Source organism: Phyllobates terribilis, unplaced genomic scaffold, assembly GCF_046119375.1.
Source record: "Phyllobates terribilis strain yellow unplaced genomic scaffold, ASM4611937v1 Scaffold_260__1_contigs__length_2691941, whole genome shotgun sequence".
In the NCBI taxonomy this organism is placed as follows: Eukaryota; Metazoa; Chordata; class Amphibia; order Anura; family Dendrobatidae; genus Phyllobates; species Phyllobates terribilis.
In genome coordinates this window covers 2,116,431-2,138,973 of record NW_027363020.1, presented here as the reverse complement: position 1 = coordinate 2,138,973, position 22,543 = coordinate 2,116,431, and the positions used below count along the sequence as shown (strand labels likewise).

The window sequence follows — 22,543 nt, the reverse complement described above, 5'->3', positions numbered from 1 at the left end:
AACCACTGGTCGCTCTGATACACCTGCTGAACCACCAGTACAAGTCAGTTATCTGGGGATTACTCCCTTTCTGTTTCACTTACTGATTCCATCTGTCTTCTTTAGTATTTTTATTCTATGATCCCTTGTTCTTATAGGACAAGGTGATCCCTGAAAGATCTGTGATGCCTTTGGCCACTAAGAAAAGAGGGAAATGATTTTCCATCTGTAACACAAAGCTACCGGATACATATGGGAAACAATTATGCACTGACTGTATTGCCAAGGTGGTTAAGGAGGAACATTCCTCTTTTATGACTGATATAAGCACCATAATGTGGGAAGAATCTAGTTCTGAGGAGGAAGAATTGTCAGGTTACTCTGATCCTGAACAAGAGGAAAGAGAAGGATCTATCTCCGTTTCCCCAAAGGATAAAAATAAATCTTTTTTCCTGGGAAGATACTGATGTACTTCTATCAGCCGTGAGAAACACCATGAAAGTCGAGGACACTCACCAGCCCTCCCCGGTACAGGATAAAACGATCGAGGTTTGAGAAGCCGTATGAACAGAGTATTCCCCGTTAATAATCATATTAAAGCCATGATACTAGAGGAGTGGAAAGACATGAAAAATACACTAATTTATTCCCAGAAGTTTCAAATCACGTCTACCGTTTGAACCAGAGGCAATTAAAATTATGGAAACAAATCACTAAAATTGATATCCCGATATCCAGAGTAGAGAAGAAAGCATCCACCCTATTTGAGAACTCATCATGTTTGAAAGACCCTATGGACAGGAAAGCAGACTGTCTTCTCAAAAAGACCTGGGAGACCTCTGCTACAATAATAAAAGCTTAAATAGCAGCTACCTCGGTAGCAAGGTACATGAATATATAGTTAAAGCAATCAGAAGGTCATCTGAGGAAGAAGACTTCCAGAGATGAGGTCCTAGAATCCATTTCATTACTAAAAATGGCAATGTGATTTATGGCTGACTCCTCAGCCGAGTCAATTAGATTTGCCGCAAGGAATGGGGCACTTTCCACCATGGCTAGGCGAGCAATATGGCTAAAAACTTGGTCAGGTGATAGCCATTCAAAGAACAAACTGTGTTCCATCCCCTTTTCTGGCCTTTGAGTATTCGGTCCAGTTCTGGGCGATATGGTATAAAAAGCCTCAGAGGAAAAAAAGGGGTTTCCAGAAGAAAAACCTAAAGTATCATCCTTTCTGAGGCCTCGTTCCTATCAAAGACCAGAATATACTGGGAAGATGGAGCTACCCGAAGGGAGGTAATAGAAGGAATATCTTTGCCAGTGCAGGAAATGGCACGTGTAGACAATGATGCGAAGAGAGTAGTTGGGAGACTCCAATACTTAAAGCATGGACAGAAGTATCCAACAATCCATGGATACTCCAATCAATTGCAGAGGGATGCAGAAGAGCTTTCGTAGGGAAGATTCCACCTATCTACGCAGTCCCCACAGGTCTCCAGAAAGCTAATGACGGATGTGGAAAAATTGGTGGATTCAGAGTAGTAATACCAGTGCCAGAAGCAGAATGGCTTGTGGAATACTATTCAAACCTATTTTCAATAAAAAAAAAAAACGGGGGCGATTTATAAATATAAATTCTCTAAACATGTCAGTGGCATACAATAAATTCAAGATGGAGTCGATAAGATCATCTATTCCACTAATAAAACATGATGATGTGTACGATAGATCTATTATCATGTACCCATTCACCCTCACAGTCAAAAATATCTAAGATTTGCACTGAAAAAGGGGGAGAACATTCTGCATTATCAGTTCAGATGCCTCCTATTTGGTCTATCCTCAGCTCCACGTATCTTCACCAAACTAGTGGCAGAAGTTATGGCTTTCCTGAGAGAGCAGGGAGTATTAATTGTCCAGTATTTGGACGATTTCCTATTAATTGCAGAGTCACCCCAGCGACTAAAAGCCAGTATAAGGGTATGTGCACACGATGCAGAAATGCTCAGGATTTTTTCCTGAGCGTTTCTGCATCTCTCTGGCAGGAAAAAACGCATGCGGATTGTACATGCGGTTTCCTGCCAGGGACATGCGGAAATGAAGCGGTCTTCACTTTCATTTCCGCATGCGGGTTGACAAGCGCTTCCCAAGCGATTTTAGCATCACTTGGAAAGTGCTTGTCAACTTTACACTATATAAATCCATGCAACCGGCATGGATTTATATAGTGTGTGAATGTCAAAAAATAAAAAATAAATCTATACTTTACCCTCTGATGGCCCCCGGTGTCCTGCTTCATCGGTCCCGGCTGCCGGCAGTGAAGACTTTAGGACCTTCCGACGTCAGCGTCACGTGACCCGTCACATGACTCTGACGTCAGCGAAGGTCCTTCATTCAACCGCGAAGTGCCCGGGAAGCCAGCAGGACGCAGCGCGGGCCGTCAGAAGGTGAGAATATATATATTTTTTATTTTATTCTTTTTTTTTTAATGGTACCTGGGTCTGGATGAGAGTCCTCTCATCCACACCCGGGTACCATCCGCACATTAGACCGCATGAAAAGCGCATCAACATATACAGTGATGCGGATTCCATGCGGTCTAATGCAAGTCAATGGCGGCAAAAGAGCAGCGTTTCCGCAAAATTAATTGACATGCTGCGGATTTTTGACCGCAGCGTTTACGCTGCGGAAAAATCCGCATCATGGGCACAGCACATGCGGATTTCCATTGGGGAACATTGCTGCCCTTCTACCATGCGTTTTTCATGCGTTTCCGCAACTGCAAAAACGCCGCGGAAACGCATGAAAAACGCATCGTGTGAACTCAGCCTAACTTCAACCGTCTTGATTATAAAAAAAAATCTGGGATGGATTGTAAACTGGAAGAAATCAGATCTTACACCAGGAAGAAGAAGAAACATCTTCCTAGGAATCCTCCTAGACTCAAAACTAAAAATATCCCTTTTACCAGTCATAAAAACAAACTTAGAGACAGAGTCCTCTCTTTCGGAAGGAAATCACTAAACTCCATCTGGGAAAGCATGAAAATTTTAGGATTAATGACAGCTTCTATACCCAGAGTTCAGTGGAGCCAATTCCACTCGAGACAACTACATCAGATTCTAACAACCTGAAACAGGAAGATGGACGGTCTAGACAAGAAAATAAGCTTGTCTGTGATAACCAGGAAGTCATTAACATGGTGGACTTCCAGGGCCAACCTACAGAAGGGGATTATGTGGAAGTTGTCTCCATTTGTAACCGTCACCACTGACGCAAGCAACAGTGGCTGGTGGGGTCCATATAAACGATCAGTACCTACAAGGTACCTGGTAGGGGCGAAACCTTCCCAGATCATCAAACCTCAACTCCAGGCAGTCTGGGAAACATTAAAAAGATGTCGGGCAGACCTAAAGAACCAATACATCAGAATCCTGTCAGACAATATCACAACAGTGGCCTTTCTCAGACATTAAGGGGAATCAAGACCTCACCATCTGCAAGATTTAGCAGGAAAGATTTTTTAGTGGGTAGAAGAAACAGTACTATCAGTAAGTGCAATACACCTGAAGGGGTCTCAGAACTCCGTGACAGATTTCCTCAGTCGGGAAACAGTGCAACAGTCAGAATGGGAACTAAAGTGGGAAGAATTCCATCGCATAATACATCGATGGGATACTCAGTGGTATCTGTTCATCACAAGGAAAAACGAACAAACAGCCAAATTCTTCTTCCTCGATCCAAAAGACAGGCTAACAGGGGTAGATGCTTTGTCCCAGAAATGGGACATGGACTTGGCATATGCCTTTCCTCACTTGCTCTTAATTCCAGCAGTGCTAAGGAAGATACTGGAAGACCAAGCCAAGGTAATAGTAATATTACCCTTTTTGGCCCAGGAGAAGCTGGTTTCCTTTACTGAAAAAATGTCCCTAAAAGATCCAATCGTTCTTCCAGAGAGACTGGATCTGCTGATCCAGGGGCTGATATACCATCCCAACGTAAAGTTCCTCCAACCTGCATCCTGAGAGGCAGATCTTGAGATCTAAAGATCGTTCAGATTCCGTCAAATCAACTATGCAAAATAGTAGAAAGCCAGTAACATCAGCAATATACACGAAAATCTGTGGAAAAAATTGTGCACAGTATCAAGAAACTGACAGATTTCTAGTCCTAACATTCTAAATATACTAGAGATTCTACAGACTGGATTTCATAAAGGCCTAAGAGCTAGCACCCTAAAAGTGCAAATTGCAGCCTGTGGAGACACTGGGTCTTTCATGGGCATAATACTACTCAGACAACACAGGGTGAGAGTAAAACAGTGTGGCAATACTTTATTAAACCACCAATAACACCAAGGCGGATGGGAGAAATACAAGCATCGTCAACGATCCATACCTAAGGCTCTAGACGACTGCATTACCGTCAGGCTAGATCCAGCTTTTTTTTACCAAAAGTAGTAACTTTTCATATGAGCAAGGAAATAGTCTTACCCTCTTTTTGCCAAGGCCATAAAAATAATCAAGAACTGACTTCACTCCCTGGATGTCAGGAGAGTAGTCCTCCATTACTTGGAGACAACAAAGGACTGGCGAGTAGACCCTAACCTGTTCGTACAGTTTGCAGGCAAAAACCAGGGGAAAAAGACATCAAAAACAGTGCTGGCAAGGTGGGTTAGGTCAGTGAGAAGTCTGACCTGTTCGTCTGAAGGAAGATCCTCTCCGGATAACATCAGGGCCCATTTGGCTAAAGCAGTAGCCACATCACGGGCAGAACGAGCAGGGGCCTCGGTGGACCAGATTTGCAGAGCTGCAACATGGACAAGCCTGAACATCTTTTGCAGACACTATAAACTGGACATTCTATCAGGCTAAAAAATGGCCTTCAGAAGAAAGTCCTCAAAGTAGTTGTCCCACCCTGAATGTATACTCTGGTATTCTCCTGATGGTGATGTCAGGAGGGACATTCTGGAAAGTAGGCATTAGTCCACCGGTAATAGGTTTTCCAGGAGTCCATCATGACAGCACCTATTACATTCCCTCCCTAACATTCCAGTCTGCGTCTGTGAAGGTAACATAGATAGAAGGAAACTAAATAAAATAGAGTGCGTCCGTCATGGTGTGGTACTTGGAAAATTACTGGGGTTTGGGTGGAGGGAGAGCCTTTTATCCTCTTGTGTGTTCCTGTCCCTATCAAGGATACGAAGGACGACCTCCTGATAGGTTTTCCAGGAGTCCATCATGACAACACTATTACCGGTAGGACTAATGCCTACTTGTCTTGCAGGCTGAGTTAGGGGCATGTATACAGCATTGTTATACTGCTGTATATCAGGGCTGGAAGGTGGTGGTCTTACCTCATATGGTAAAAACCTGTTGACAGGGTCCCTATAATGAGTAACTAAACCTTCACTCTAAGTCTGGTGTAAAAAGCCTTGAAAAGTCGCAACATTTTTGTACAACACGAGGCTGCTCAAAAATTTAGCAACTTTTGTCATTTTCACACCCAAATCTACCAGCTACAAAAGGTTGGAGAGACTGAGTTTGGCAACACCCCCCCCCCCTGTTTGTAAAATTTATGATGAGCTTATGGTGTTCCATCAAGACAAGCGTGAAAAACGCCCGTCTTAATGAATTGGTGCTTTTAATGCTTCATGTAGATTCATTTCCAATATAAAGTGATGGTGAACTCTAGGTATATACTTAGTTACAATGTTGGTTGTCCTAGCGGTGAAGATATCATACTGCATTATTTGTTTTAAGACTCTGCACTACTTAAAGAATATTGGATCATCTTTGAATGAAGAGATTGCAGATGGTTATACCAGATGCTTAGTAGCTGGTCTCCTGTCTCCAAGCCTTGCTGATGTTCAGCCTTCCAGCCTGACTCGGGTAAGCTCCCCTTACTGCCATGTTGTATTTCACTTCCTATAAAATTCAGCCTTTACAGCTTTTATCTGATATCTAGGAAGAACAGCTACAAGCTGTGTTATCAGCTGCCATTGAAACTAGCTCCATCAGTCTTTTAACTCGTTGTATCAAGCAATGGATTGTAGAAGGTAAGTGTAAACAACAAAAAATGTATTCACATTTCTATTTGTGCAAAATACACTATTTTGACTTTTCTCACCTGGTTCTGACTTGTGTAATTCACTTTGAAGAGAAACCCAGGTCAGCTCCAAACCTTCGCTTTGTGCTTGAATGGACGTGGGATAAAGTGGTCCTTACGAAAACCAATTTTGACAGAATTGGTAAGTTTTTGTATTGTTTTTTTGTAAGTATATACTGTACATGAGGTAATGGCTCTTATATATATGTCAATGGTAGTGTCCCTGCCTTTAATGTGAGATCGCATGCTGAGCTCTCATCTTTCCCTGCACTTGATGGCTGATTTAATCAGCCATCAAGTGCCTCCGCAGATGCAGCGGTTCTCCACCCGCGGCTGTTAACCTGTTAAATCCCGCCGACAATCGCTGATAGTGGGATTTAACACTTGCCCACCACAAGCATGTCATGTGATCGCGAGGTGCCAATGGGTTGCCATGACAGCCGGGGGCAATCAGGGTTATGGTAGTTGAGTTTGACAGCTGTGATTTGTCAAAAATCACATCTGGCATCAAGCCCTGGTGTTAGTAATGGAGACGTGTCTATCAGACACCCCCACTACTAACCCAGAAAGACAAAAACACAGGCAGAGAAGTACATTTAATTTGAAAAAAACATTCCCCGGCACTTTCTCTGGTTCACCAATCTATTTTGGGGTGGTGGGGGGGGACTCCATGCTGGTCCGCTGTAGTCCAGGTAATCCTCCGTAGTCCACAAATGGAAACCTGAAGAAAATAAAGAGAGAAATAGATAAGACATTGGCCCTCGTTCACCAATTTATTTAAAAAAAAAAGTTCCCATGCAGGTCCGACGTAGTCCATGGCAACGCTCCATAGGCTGTAGCAGCAGCCACTCCAGGTCCCCATGTGCTCCACGAGACCCGGCGGCTGTGATGAGCGGTGATGTAACTACACCGCTCATCAGTCACATAGTGCTCCATACAGTTTAATGGCCCCATATAATAATAATAATAAGCTTTATATAGCGCCAACATATTCCGCAGCGCTTTACAATTCAGAGGGACATATACAACAGTCATAAGTAACATGGTTAAAGATAATACAATAATTAAAGCAAAAATAATGACGACCCTGCTCGTAAGAGCTTACAATCTACAATGAGGTGTGGGTAACACAAAGTACAGGGGCTTATTTACAATAATGGTCCATATAGTGCTCCATACAGTATAATGGCCCCACATAGTGCCCCTCCCTACGGGGTGATGTCCCCACATAGTGCCCCTCCATCCTGGTGTAAATGGCCCCCATCTATACAATGCATATAGAAAAAAAACACTTGTGTTTACCTTCCCTGTGCGCCCATGCAGCACGGCTTCCTGTTCTGTGTGTTTTGATCAGAGCACAACAGCTTGATGATCTCCCTGCTGTGCTCTGAGCAGGTTGACGGGGAGCACAGCATGTGTATGTGTGTATGTACACACATACACACACACTCTCACTCTCACACACACTCTCACTCTCACACACACACGCGCACACACACACACACTTCTCAAAAAAATAAAGGGAACACTTAAAGAACAGAATATAACGCCAAGTAAATCAAACTTCTGTGAAATCAAACTGTCCACTTATGAAGCCACACTGATTGACAATCAATTTCACATGCTGTTGTGCAAATGGAATAGACAATAGATGGAAATTATTGCCAATTATCAAGACACACTCAATAAAGGAGTGGTTCTGCAGGTGGGGACCACAGACCACATCTCAGTACCAATGCTTTCTGGCTGATGTTTTGGTCACTTTTGAATGTTGGTTGTGCTTTCACACTCATTGTAGCATGAGACGTACTCTATAACCCACAGAAGTTGCTCAGGTAGTGCAGCTCATCCAGGATGGCACATCAATACGAGCTGTGGCAAGAAGGTTTGCTGTGTCTGTCAGCGTAGTGGCCAGAGGCTGGAGGCGCTACCAGGAGACAGGCCAGTACACCAGGAGACGTGGAGGGAGCCGTAGGAGGGCAACAACCCAGCAGCAAGACCGCTACCTCCGCCTTTGTGCAAGAAGGAACAGGAGGAGCACTGCCAGAGCCCTGCAAAATGACCTCCAGCAGGCCACAAATGTGCATGTGTCTGCACAAACGGTCAGAAACCAACTCCATGAGGGTGGTATGAGGGCCCGACATGCACAGATGGGGGTTGTGCTCACAGCCCAACACCGTGCAGGACGCTTGGCATTTGCCACAGAACACCAGGATTAGCAAAGTGGCCACTGGCGCCCTGTGCTCTCCACAGATGAAAGCAGGTTCACACTGAGCACATATGACAAAGCTGTGATATTTCTATTGTATCAAACTAAGCCCGTGTGTGATCGTAGTGCAGAACTGGAATAAGCCTTCTATGGTAAACATTCATAAGGCCGATCATCAGCTAACGTGTTCTCTCTCCCGCAGGTGCTCAGCTTTTTGATGGTTCATGCCATTTCATTGATTCTCAGACACTCCAGTCTCTACACCACTGTCAGCTCCGCCTCAGTAACCTTACAATTGTCTTGAACTGTTTTAGGAAAGAGGCCAAAGAGCTTACAAAACAAGGTACACAAAGGTCTACCTAACGCATCTGTGTTTTGTTTTTCTTTGTTTTTTCATAACAACTCTAATTATAATAATATAAACAAACTAGAATTTTAAGTTTGCCTATCATTACGAAATCTAAAACTTATAAAAACTATCGACGGATGAAACAAATGGGAATTTGTTCGGTTTTGAGAGCAGTGACCACTCAGCAGTGAGTGTCTGTTGCTGGATTTGCAAGTGGAGTCAGAGGCCGGGCAGTCACAGCTGAAGTGCTACAAGTGCTGAGCTGCCACCATCCTTTCAGATCCAAACTTCTTCCATGTCAGCAGGTTTCTCAATCAGTATCAACATTTGAATTAGTTTGTGATTAGGACAAAATGCTAAGAACCCTACAAAAACGTAACTTTTTCTACATAGACCCTTTCCCTCACCATGGGGTGCATTTCATTGAGTTTTTCTAGTACCCAGAAGTTAAGGAAATCAAGTTGACAATTATTCTTCTTGGCTTCTACCCAGTCTAATGCAGTTTTCATTTGTCAGCGGATTTTTGCCCTAGGCAGTATCATCAAATAAGTAATGTGTATCAAATACAGCAAAATATTTTAACGTATTTCCTACATTATTTGACTTGAACATTTCCTATTTTCCTTCATTAGGATTAGTTAACTTAACCAATAAGCTTTCAGTGACCAAGCTCTTAAGTCACTATGCCTCTGTAGTCCTTTGGTTTTGTCGTTGTGGTCTTCTGCCAGATAACCCAGGTAAGGGCTTGCTCCCACTTGCTGTTCAATCCAATAAAAAAATCAGATTGCACTCACCCCAATGTTACCCTATGGTGTAGCTCACATCTGCGATTATTTTCTCATGCGAAAACGATTGTACCCGAGAATTGGATTGTACGCGCCCATATAAGTCTATGGGTGCGTGTGAAACATCACACTGCACTTGGATATCACCCGAGTGCAGTGCGATTCCCGCCGGCAACAGGAGATGGAGAAATGACTTTCTCCGTCCCCTCTCCAGCTGTGCTGCGATCCCCTCATGCGAGAGAATCCGGGCACTGACACTCAGCTAACGCTCCCAGCAGAGCAGGAGCCCACACTCATTAGCATTTCTGATGCCATAAGCTAGTGGGACCCCGGCATAAACCTTCAGGGCAGAAAACATCTCCAATGCACAGCCTTTTTGGGTCCGAGAACAACATGGTCTGATCGAACCAACTCCATGGCCTGCAATAGTACTAAAGACTTACCTTCTGAGACATTTACTTTATATTGAAAGTATGTGCCATAAATAACAACTAGTTGCTGGATCAATTTATAGAGCTCCCACTCGTGAGGAAAATAGAGGTACCATTCTAATTGGTTTGCTGACCAGAAAGTAAGAGACCATGCATTCAGCTCTATACATTGTAGTATACAGTACAGACCAAAAGTTTGGACACACCTTCTCATTTAAAGATTTTTCTGTATTTTCATGACTATGAAAATTGTACATTCACACTGAAGGCATCAAAACTATGAATTAACACATGTGGAATTATATACTTAACAAAAAAGTGTGAAACAACTGAAAATATGTCTTATATTATAGGTTCTTCAAAGTAGCCACCTTTTGCTTTGATGACTGCTTTGCACACTCTTGGCATTCTCTTGATGAGCTACAAGAGGTAGTCACCGGAAATGGTCTTCCAACAATCTTGAAGGAGTTCCCAGAGATGCTTAGCACTTGTTGGTCCTTTTGCCTTCACTCTGCAGTCCAGCTCACCCCAAACCATCTCGATTGGGTTCAGGTCTGGTGAATGTGGAGGCCAGGTCATCTGGCGTAGCACCCCATCACTCTCTCTCTTGGTCAAATAGCCCTTACACAGCCTGGAGATGTGTTTGGGGTCATTGTCCTGTTGATGCCTTCAGTGTGAATGGACAATTTTCATAGTCATGAAAATACAGAAAAATCTTTCAATGAGAAGGTGTGTCCAAACTTTTTGTCTGTACTGTGTGTAGGACACTGAAACAGTCGAGTGTTTCCCTTCTCCCATCATCTACAATGCATATAAGGGCCAGTCACGCATGTGACATTTCTTCATCTGATCTACTCCTTTCTGTGCTACAGGAATCAGGATTCGCACATTCTGCCACAATACGGCTCCCCCAGAAATGACCCCACAGCACACCATAATTACCTTCCCTTTCAGTGCTATGCCTCGCTGGTCTTCTCCATGACATATAAAATACATATGACCAAGCACATGGTTGAGGGCACACAGAAGGGTATCCTGGGCCACAGATTATGCACTTTTGATCTAGAGCAAGAATTTTTTTTTTAAATTAGCCAATGGCCTTGTTGGATAGGTCATCAAATTTGTTGTGACCGAACAACCCCCTTAACTAATAAATGTTTTGCTGCAATTGTCACAATTTTCTTGACCAAAACAAAATGAATGTACTTTTTGTTTTTCATTTTGCTATATACTTGTGTTTATTCTCCCTTTTTTTTCCTTGTTCATTCGGTCAGATGGAGCCGTGCAGTTGACCAGGCCATACTACAATTATCAACTGGTTCAGCACTACTATGCTGAGCGTCGGAAAAAGCTGGAGCATTTGTCTAGGTAGTGAAAATGTTGCTCTGTTTTCTGTAATACGGACTTCAGTTCCCTACCACTTTTTCTAGTCAGTTTGTCAGAAATCCCTATTGGAGCTCATTCAGACGTCCATAAAAACTGTCTGAGATGGAACTGCAATGCACATTCTGGCCTCTGCTCTCCAGACTCGAGAGTGACCGGCTCATAGAAATACATGAAGCTGTCACGCTTGGGTCTGGAGACCCGCAGCCAGTCTGTGCATTAGCGTCTGTGCTTAGACGTCTGAATAAGCCCTTTGCTGATGGTGGTTTTTTTTTTTTTTTCCCTTGACACAAAATTGAAAAATCTAAAGGAAAGAGTCTTGCTCCTTTTATTGGATTTATTCCCCAAAAATTGCATGCTAGGTAACACATTCATCCTTCTCCATCACCCCATTTCTGCTGCATGAAAGTGCACACGTTTTAGTTGGAGCAGAGAGCTTTTGGTGTAAATGCCATCATTGGGACCGGATTGGATTAGGTTCTTCTGTATAGATCAGAGGCTGTTAATTGCTGTCCGACCTACATGTTACTTTGTGCTGCTGGAAAGCCACAATTACAAGGTTCTAGAAGCGCTGGAGTGTCCAGGTCTGACCGTATATAAATGACTCTGGGCTGAATACTTATTGACAACATCCAAATCTGAGACTGTTAAGGGGGAGAAAAAAAGTAACATTTAATTAAATATAAGAAAACATTTTAAATTTGTAAATGTATATGGCCATGATAACAGATAAATAAAACTTCTCAGACATTTTCGGAAGGCAGAGATTACAAAATTAAAAAATTGTTCTGAAGGCCAAACGTGACCCTTGCCTTTAAGGAGTTATACAAACTGATTAATAATATTGCGCAACATTTTTTTTATTGCTTTTAGGGGTATAAAGGTAACACTTTTTATGTTTCCTATGTTACAGAGGTAAATGGAATTCTACCTTGATGATCGATAACCTGATTTCTCGGCTTGGAGAAAGAGTTGAGCATTTATGGAAGAGAGACGGTGGCTCAGGCAAATATCCACCTGCTACCTTGCATGTAAGAAAAACCAATAAGGCAATCTTATGTTTATGCCATAACTGTTTAGTACTGTTCCAATCACTTCAAACCCATTTAACTATACATCACAGGCCAAGTTCTTTCTCTTCCAAAGTGTTAATGCTAATTGGGTGCTGAAGTGGAACTTACAACTGAACCTCATTGAAATGCATGTTCAGTGTAAAACAGCATGGAAAGTATCTGATCTGTTTCTGCTGTGGACTCTTCATTATGATCAGTAAAGGTTCTGGTGTGTGGTCCTCTTTAAGCGTTTGAAAACATTTTCATACCATCTTTTTATCGATTACTTCAATAAATTCTTGGATGTTAGAAGCTGGAACATTTTTCCCTCCTTTTTTCCATTGCAGTTTTAGACCTTTATACTTTATCCGGTAGCTTTAACAAAAGTTATTGGATATATCGCTACTATTTCAAATGTCTGCCTCTGAAGTTGATGTAAAGTTCCTAATGCTTAGCGGGCAACAGAAGGTTGTCCAGCAACTCAATGAAATAACTTTTATTCCTCATCCATCTCCGCCGGTCATCGATCCACCAAGGCTGATGCTGCAGTGGAGTGCTATTGAGCCCCTAATCCGTAGAGGTTCCTGAAGGGTTTAGCCTGTGGACTTCCAAAAAAAATTGGAAGGATGAGTATTATAACCCACCCTCCCCCAAATCGCACTGTTGCCTACTGAATTGCTCCTCCAAACCTCTGCCTTAGGGGCTTCCTCCTGGGTTTGTTTGGGGATTGTCTCCTTTTTATTTCCTAATTTTCAAAATGTAATTTGTAGTGCTATATCATAAAACTATTTTATCTCGCTCTCCCTGCTCGGGATAATCTGAGGCTTGACTTTTTGTTGTCAATGGGCACTTTTCACGCTGTTTGTGGGACGGTCACTTTTTTTTTTTACTGGCTTTCAGTCCTGGGCTTCTCCTTTGCCTCCATCTGATCTTCCTGTTCGTCTACACCTCCTTTCTACAGCTCCAGCCACCTTTCTGCTGCCAACATAATTTTGGGACGCAGTTCTGTGATTTTACGGCTCTTGAACCTCTCCCTGGTACTTTTAGGCGTCGTCCTGGTCCTATTTAATTTTTTTCTATGTGCCATGTCCTTTTCCAAGGGAGAACTTATTTTAGGAAGCTTTCCCCCTGTTGCACTGGTCACCTATTTTGTTTGTTTGCTCTGTGACAAATGTTTATCATGTGGTCAGTGAGGCTGCCTTAACGCTTCGCCTACTCACAACCCCTTAGATTCCCCTAAAGAACTGAGCAGCATGTGCCAGATCTTTGACTTTGGCTCAAAGTAACCTGGCCACCCTCTCCCAGTCCACAGTTGATTTCTCTAGATCGCTTGCTAGCCCAACTTGCGTGTCAATGTTTTCTTTCCTAAGTCGAGTAATTCTGCCCTGTCTCACATAGAAATTGAGGCGCATACTTCCCTATGCACAGATGCTTTCACAAGACATAGGATTTCTTCCCACACATCCTCTGGCATTCCTCGGACAGTGCCACCGCGGATGAGATTGCGTCTGCCCCTGCCCAGTCTGATTCTCCAGGGGTTACCTCTGAGTGATTCTGAGTCTGAGCAGAATACTAAGCTAGCCTCTGCATTGCATGACCTTTGCTGGGCAATGAGGGCCACCCTCGAAGTCAAGTAAGTAGTGTCCTCCTCTCCTTCCCAAAAAGTAGTTTCCTTCCGTCAAGTCCGGCAACCATTCTCTTTTCCAACCATGAAGACTTGGTGATGCTCTTACCAAAGAATGGCAGTACGGACTGACTCGTGCCTTCCTCTAGGAGGTTTGAGGTAATTTTCTCCTTGCAGAGTAATTAGTTGTCAAATTTTCTATACCTCCCTCTGTTGAAGCCCAGGTAGCTAGTGTCTAGAGCCACTACCTTGCTCTTCTCTCATTCAGTATCCCTCAGATAAAAGTTCAGGACTCTAAAAAGTGGCAGCAAGTTGATGTCATGCTTCTGTGGCGTGTCTCGTATTTCTTTACAAAAGGTGTGATTTCTTGTGGCAATAACCTCCATTGATAGCGTGCCTGAGCACACTTCCCTTTCCTGCGGGGCTCTCTTATTTTGTTCCCTATCAGGACAAGCTGTTCTTGTTCTCTGTGCTACATTGTTTTCCAAAAGTTGATCAAGTCATTCCCCATTAATGATAACATTGTTCTCCCCTCCTTGTGCCTATCCTCCTGTTGGTCCCTGTGAGTGTTTTCCCTCTGTCTAGATATGGTCAGAGCCATTAGGGCCTATCTTTCTTATGGAAATCTTCCAGAGATCCAATTCTCTTTTTGTGATCCCTGATGGGTCACACTAGGCTGGTCAACCTCCAAGACAACCATTCCCATATTGATCAGTTTCGCTATTATGCAAGCTAACAAGACCAAGGGTAAATCTCCACTGTTCAAGATTACTGCTGATTCCACAAGGTTGGTCGGAGCCTCCTGGGCAGTCTGGTTGGCTGCTATCTGGCCTCTGTCCACACTTTTTGTAAAATTTTACAAGATTTACACTATGGCTTCTGCCAACTTGTGATATATGGTGCTGCAGTCTGGTATGCGGTTTGTTATTTGTTGTTTTTCCCCAACCATTGGGCGTTCTCTGGGATGCTCACGGTCCTGTAACTCGCAATTATAGAATTGTGAAAATTGCATTTTTCTTACTGTAAAATCCCTTTCTCATTGAATATACTGGGTCACATTGCTGTTGTCTTCCCATTTTTCAGTACTTTATATGGTATGTTGAACATCTTTTTTGATTTTTTTTCTTATTCTTTCAATATAGTAGTATGAAAAATTAAAAAAAAAAGTAAAGCTGAAACTTACAAATGTTCAATTTCTTCATAATAGTCCTATGCTACTTTTTATCTCCCTAAAGCATCTCTCTCAACTAGTTTTAACCGGACAGCCCCTTTATCACTTATTTGCAGTATGGTTGATGACTTGCTAATCGGTTGGTGTCTGGGTGTTGGGACCCACACCAACGTGGAACTTTCATTCCCAAAGAGGAACATTTATCCCCGATTAGAAATGGAGCATCATATCGGATGGCTGCCCCTATAATCATGCACAGAAAATATGATAGTCATACAACTTAACTCGGAAGAAGAATGATATACGATATGGTATTATTTACCCCTTCACAACATCTGCCATATATGTACGGCACTTAGGGTAGTGCATTCCCGCAAACTGCTGTTCATGTACGCCGCTGCGAGGTCCTGTCACTGCGCTGAATCACGATGGCTGCTGTCTCTTACAGCTGACCATCCCTGCACGTTGTCAGTTGTCATTCCAGTAACTTGGGTATCTATGGTTATGATAAATCATATAGTGAGTTAGTTGCTAGTGGTATTATCCATGGATGCACATGAGGTAAGCGACATAGTGAATCTGAAGAACTATACTTAATTTTTAATTGGAGGTATTTGCTAATATTATAACTACTGCTTGATCTTTGAGATGGGAATACCCCTTTTTAACTTTTTTCGTTCTTGCTAACTGATCTTTAACACTGTGTGTTGCAGGCACTTCTAGACGTGTATCTACTAGAAGATACAGATGAAATAAACAAACACACAATTGTATCCTTTTTCCGTTTACCAGATGACCTAAAACAAAAAGGTCTCATGATTTCCACCATATTTGTGATTTATGCCAGACAAAGGCGTATGGTTTAGTGGAAAAGGCCTGGCTTAAAGTGCAACTCTGTGGGCCAAAAGTTCACCAATTTCTTTCACAAATTAAGCTAGAGTTCTCTTGTCTAAACCAAAACATATAGTTTTGTGCAAAATATAATTATTTACAAGACTATGTATTGCAAATAACCTTAACCACTTGTATACCAGATGGTCTATTTTTTGTTGGATGTCATGTACTCGTTCTCAGATAAGCCGGATTCTTCCATAGAATCATTTCCCGCAGCTTTTTCCATCCCTTGTGGTCTAATAAAACTTACTCAAGGCTTTTGGCTTCTGGATCACAATGATTATCAGGTATTGTTTTTACTGTTTACTTGTATTTTTAATTATTATAGTACCCTTAAGGTTGTGTAGATATCTGGGCTGGTAATATCATCCTGGTAATTCTACTGAACTCAACCGGTTCAGTAAAAATACCTTTTCACTTTGCTTTATAAAGAAGAAACCCCTTCAGAAATGCTGACATGTAGCTGATCTGGCTCTAATAGAAAACGGGGAATTTAGAGTTTTGTCCTTCCACACAATCCATACCATTTTACTTCAGATACACACTTCATTTACAGGGGTTGTCCACTACCGACAAACCCTTAACTCCATTCCCCCTAGAAATGAAAAGTAATGTATATTAGTCTTCCGCAACGGTTGGCAGTCAAGCGAGATAGGCGCTGCTATTCCTGGCAGGTGACATTGTTGTTTCACATGACTGCCGCAGCAAATCCGCAGCGTATTGACTGCAGCCTTTACTATTTTGTCAGAGCAGACGTCTGCGATTCTTGTCTTGTGTCCACATCAACCTGTCACCCGCTGGGAACTACAGCATCGTCATTGCTCAAGGCGCTGCGGCAATTGAATATACAGTGTGTGTCTATGTATATATAGTCTATAATTGATGTTATGTATGTTAAAGGGTTTGGGACTTTAATATTGATTCACAATCTTTAGGATAGGTCACCAGTTTCCAATCATTGGGGGTGAGACTCTCCACACCCCCACTTATCAGCTCTTCCAGTTGCCAGTGGCAGCCAGACGTACTCAGTTGTGAAGCGGAATTACACAGTCCGACAACTGCACAGTAGTCTATTCCGTGTACTGTACAGGCGGCAAATGTGTAGTACCAGGTTGTGGCCACTTTACAGTTGATGGTGCTGTGCAGCTCCACAGCTGACACTTAAAGCATCTGATTGGTGGGGGGGAGTTAAATGTCACACCCCCAGCATTCAGATATTGATGACCTATCGTAACGATAATCCGTCACTAGCAAAGTCCCAGACAACTGCTTTTAAGGATTTTATTACTCATTTCTCTGAGCTGCCGGCTTCTGCACATCTTTAAGGTAACCTGTCACCTCCAAAAAAATATGCTATTTATCTGCATATATAGTGGTAATCTGCAGGTAAGTGGCTATGGAATCATGTCTGGAAAGCTTACTGGAGAAAGGGATGAAAAAAAGTTAATTTTCCAGAATTAGGACATGAATTCACATCCTAGGAAGGGGTCCGCATGTGTGGAGGGGACTTAGGAGCTGAGCGTCTTCCACACTTGGCTAATGCTGGCTGTAAGACATAGCTGACATCAGTCTCTAACAGCCGCTGCCGGAGAGAAGTTTCCGTTGCGATGGTTACCAATTTAAACACTGCTGCCAATCTGGTGGGGACCGATTAGTTACTATGACAGCCGGTGGTATGCTGAAGATTCTGTCATTGTCCTCTTAATACCACGATCTCAACTACAGTGGGGAAAAAAAGTATTTAGTCAGCCACCAATTGTGCAAGTTCTCCCACTTAAAAAGATGCGAGAGGCCTGTAATTGTCATCATAGGTAGACCTCAACTATGAGAGACAAAATGAGAAAACAAATCCTGAAAATCACATTGTCTGATTTGGAAAGATTTTTTTTTTAAATTTTGGTGGAAAATAAATATTTGGTCAATAACAAAAGTTCATCTCAATACTTTGTTATATATCCTTTGTTGGCAATGACAGAGGTCAAACGTTTTCTGTAAGTCTTCACAAGGTTGGCACACACTGTTGCTGGTATGTTGGCCCTTTCCTCCATGCAGATCTCCTCTAGAGCAGTGATGTTTTGGGGCTGTCACTGGGCAACACGGACTTTCAACTCCCTCCAAAGATTTTCTATAGAGTTTAGATCTGGAGACTGGCTAGGCCACTCCAGGACCTTTAAAAATGCTTCTTACGAAGAAACTTCTTCTTTGCCCTGGCGGTGTGCTTAGTATCATGGTCATGCTGAAAGACCCAGCCACGTTTCATCTTCAATGCCCTTGCTGATGGAAGGAGGTTTTCACTCAAAATCTCATGATACTTGGCCCCATTCATTCTTTCTTGTACACGGATCAGTCGCCCTGGTCCCTTGGCAGAGAAACAGCCCCAAAGCATGACGTTGCAACCCCCATGCTTCACAGTAGGTATGGTGTTCTTTGGATGCAACTCCACATTCTTTCTCCTCCAAACACGCTGAGTTGTGCTTCTACCAAACAGTTCTACTTTGGTTTCAGATGACCATATGACATTCTCCCAATACTCTTCTGGATCATCCAAATGCTCTCTAGCAAACTTCAGACGGGCACGGACATGTAATGGCTTATGCAGGGGGACACGTCTGGCACTTCAGGATCTGAGTCCCTGGTGGCGTAGTGTGTTACTGATGGTAGCCTGTAAAGTTGGTCCCAGCTATCTGCAGGTCATTCACTAGGTCCCCCCGTGTGGTTCTGGGATTTTTGCTCACCATTCTGGAGATCATTTTAACCCCACGGGGTGAGATCTTGTGTGGAGCCCCAGATGGAGGGAGAATATCCGTGGTCTTTGTATGTGTTCCATTTTCTGATTATTGCTCCCACAGTTGATTTCTTCACACCAAGCTGCTTGCCTATTGCAGATTCAGTCTTCCCAGCCTGATGCAGGGCTACAATTTTGTTTCTGGTGTCCTTCGCCAGCTCTTTCGTCTTCACCGTAGTGAAGTTTGGAGTGTGACTGTTTGAGGTTATGGACAGGTGTCTTTTATAATGATAACAAGTTCAAACAGGAGCCAGTACTACAGGTAATGAGTGGAGGACAGAGGAGCCTCATAAAGAATTTGTTACAGGTCTGTGAGAGCCAGAAATCTTGCTTGTTTGTAATTGACAAATACTTATTTTCCACCAAAATGTGAAAAAAAAAATCTTTCCAAATCAGACAATGTGATTTTCAGGATTTGTTTTGTCATGTTGTCTCTCATAGTTGAGGTCGACCTATGATGTCAGTTACAGGCCTCTCATCTTATTAAGTGGGAGAACTTGCACAATTGGTGACTAAATACTTTTTCCCCACTGTATATACTGCATTACTGTATGTGCTATAAACGATCACCGGTTTCACAAAAATGTGAATAAAAAGTTTTTAAAAGTTGAATAAATTAAAATCGCCCCCTTTTCCTCAGTTTAAAAATAAAGGAACAAAAACATTTGTTGTTGCTGCATTCATAAAAGTACAGTCCATTAAAATACGTAACGAATTAACCCATTAACCCATAAAAAAAAAAAAGCTAGAATTTCATTTTTTTGGGTCACCTCACCAACCTGGAAAAAAGTAATTAATAAGCAAACCGTGCATTATATGTACACAAAATTGGTTTCAATAAAAATGTCAGGATAGCACACAAGAGTCTAGGAAAATGGCAACACAAAATAATGTTTTGCTTTCTAAGACCACTTAGAGGACCGGTCACCAAATTTTCCATGTTCAACTGGATATAATAATGGTTGCAGAGCAGTATAAAATGTTTGTTTTGTGTTTTTTTCCTCTTTTTTTTTTTTTTTTTTCTTAAATTTTACCCCTAATGAGTTATCACAGAGATGTCACTGGTGACGTATGGTTCTTACACCTGTATGATGCTGACCAATCCATAAGCCGGCAGCAACATAGCAAACACGCCCCACCATAGCGTAGAGCAGGTTTGTCAGTGAGTAGGATGTAATCCCGTTTATGTCTGCAGTGCGATCAGTGATTAGAAAAGAGCTGACAGAAGGGTTTATGGGACACATTTAAAGGGAACCGGTCACCCCCCCCCCGGTGATATCAGACCTCTACTATGGGCATGCAGGTGATAGAAAAGTAACTCTATACTACCTGTATGGCCCATAGTAGAGGTCTGATGGGAATCTGTCACCCCCCCCGGTGATATCAGACCTCTACTATGGGCATACAGGTGATAGAAATGTAACTCTATACTACCTGTATGGCCCATAGTAGAGGTCTGATGGGAACCTGTCACCCCCCCCGGTGATATCAGACCTCTACTATGGGCATACAGGTGATAGAAATGTAACTCTATACCTACCTGTATGGCCCATAGTAGAGGTCTGATGGGAAACGGTCACCCCCCCGGTGATATCAGACCTCTACTATGGGCATGCAGGTTATAGAAAAGTAACTCTATACTACCTGTATGGCCCATAGTAGAGGTCTGATGGGAAATCCGGCAACCCCCCCCCCGGTGATATCAGACCTCTACTATGGGCATGCAGGGTATAGAAAAGTAACTCCATACTACCTGTATGGCCCATAGTAGAGGTCTGATGGGAATCTGTCACCCCCCCGGTGATATCAGACCTCTACTATGGGCATGCAGTGTATAGAAAAGTAACTCTATACTACCTGTATGGCCCATAGTAGAGGTCTGATGGGAACCTGTCACCCCCCCGGTGATATCAGACCTCTACTATGGGCATACAGGTGATAGAAATGTAACTCTATACCTACCTGTATGGCCCATAGTAGAGGTCTGATGGGAACCTGTCACCCCCCCGGTGATATCAGACCTCTACTATGGGCATGCAGGTTATAGAAAAGTAACTCTATACTACCTGTATGGCCCATAGTAGAGGTCTGATGGGAATCTGTCACCCCCCCGGTGATATCAGACCTCTACTATGGGCATGCAGGGTATAGAAAAGTAACTCTATACTACCTGTATGGCCCATAGTAGAGGTCTGATGGGAATCTGTCACCCCCCCGGTGATATCAGACCTCTACTATGGGCATGCAGGTTATAGAAAAGTAACTCCATACTACCTGTATGGCCCATAGTAGAGGTCTGATGGGAATCTGTCACCCCCCCGGTGATATCAGACCTCTACTATGGGCATGCAGGTTATAGAAAAGTAACTCCATACTACCTGTATGGCCCATAGTAGAGGTCTGATGGGAATCTGTCACCCCCCCGGTGATATCAGACCTCTACTATGGGCATGCAGGTTATAGAAAAGTAACTCTATACTACCTGTATGGCCCATAGTAGAGGTCTGAAGGGAATCTGTCACCCCCCCGGTGATATCAGACCTCTACTATGGGCATGCAGGTTATAGAAAAGTAACTCTATACTACCTGTATGGCCCATAGTAGAGGTCTGATTGCAGAGATATGTGTTTTTATAAAAGCACGTTTTCTATCCCCTGTATGGCCATATTAGAGGTCTGCTATCTCCCAGGGGGTGGCAGATTCCCTTTAAACTCCGCTGTTCTGCCCCTCCCTGCACACTGCCACTCATGCAGGAGGTTAGGCTAGAAGAGGTACATCGCACACTGAGAAACCTGCTCTAAGCTATGGTGGGGGGTGTTCTTTATATGCTTTGTTGCTGCCTGCTTATGATTGGAGGAAAAGTGCACAACCCCCTGTGGAAACAAGAACACCCCCTTGCACTTAACAATTGTTAACTTGTTAGGTGCAAAATACATTGCTAATATCATCGCAACAGAGCCAAAATGAGAAAAAAAACATATTTATTCCTCACTGCAACCATTGTGTCCAGTTACACATGAAACATGTTCTCAAAGTCTCTAGTTAAATATAGAGAAATTGCTGCATGTTTGGTATCACTGTAATCGGACTGCCGTCAACCGCCAAATGAACACCCTCAAAAAAAATAAAATCCAATAATGGAGGATTGGGATGCATTTTTTTTCCTCCATTTGAACCCACTTGAAGCTTGTTTTACCATTATTCAGTATATTGTGTGGTAAAATGAATGGCACTATTCAAAATTAAAATTTGTCCTGTAAAAAATAAGCCCTCATACATTTTTTGATGGCGAAAGGTAAAAAAAATGACTGCAAAAATAAAAAAAATCACCATGCCCTGAAAGGGTTAAGTTTTATTGTAGATTTTTTTCCTTTTTCTTTGCTCTCTTCCATAGGATGGTGCAGGGAGCTGCTAGTCCATACAGTGAGCGTGACTGGAATCACTGTCCCTGCAGTTGACGCTCTGCAGAGCAGCCAGTCAGTCTGCAGAGGGCCATTATTACCACTCATTTTGCAGAGAAATATGTTTTTTGGAGGTGATAGGTTCCCTTTAAGAAAGAATAACAGATCTTTTTTCCACTTCTAGAATTCAGTGGACTGTCTGCTCCATCCTGCCACAAGTAAGGTAATGCCATGGCAGCACAATCTGATTATAGAGACCTTAATGTGCCATGGAGACCACAGACTGGCCCTACGCTATATTCTAGCTATGAAGCCTCCAATATTCAACAGTGCAGAGGTCAAACGTCACATGACTGTATTTTTAGAAAACAGGTA

The 22,543-nt window shown here is 42.8% G+C and overlaps 1 protein-coding gene across 1 annotated transcript in view; it reads left to right on the top strand.

Annotated features, from left to right (window-relative positions):
- Positions 1-22,543, top strand: part of LOC141219303 (protein ELYS-like) — a 116,051-nt gene that overhangs the window by 38,803 nt on the left and 54,705 nt on the right. Inside the window, exons 12-21 of the mRNA XM_073666072.1 lie at positions 5,739-5,867; positions 5,944-6,034; positions 6,137-6,226; positions 8,496-8,636; positions 9,275-9,379; positions 11,133-11,226; positions 12,155-12,272; positions 15,802-15,858; positions 16,123-16,269; positions 22,353-22,540. Coding sequence (XP_073522173.1) covers positions 5,739-5,867; positions 5,944-6,034; positions 6,137-6,226; positions 8,496-8,636; positions 9,275-9,379; positions 11,133-11,226; positions 12,155-12,272; positions 15,802-15,858; positions 16,123-16,269; positions 22,353-22,540 — 1,160 coding nt within the window. The remainder of the gene's footprint in view (positions 1-5,738; positions 5,868-5,943; positions 6,035-6,136; positions 6,227-8,495; positions 8,637-9,274; positions 9,380-11,132; positions 11,227-12,154; positions 12,273-15,801; positions 15,859-16,122; positions 16,270-22,352; positions 22,541-22,543) is intronic.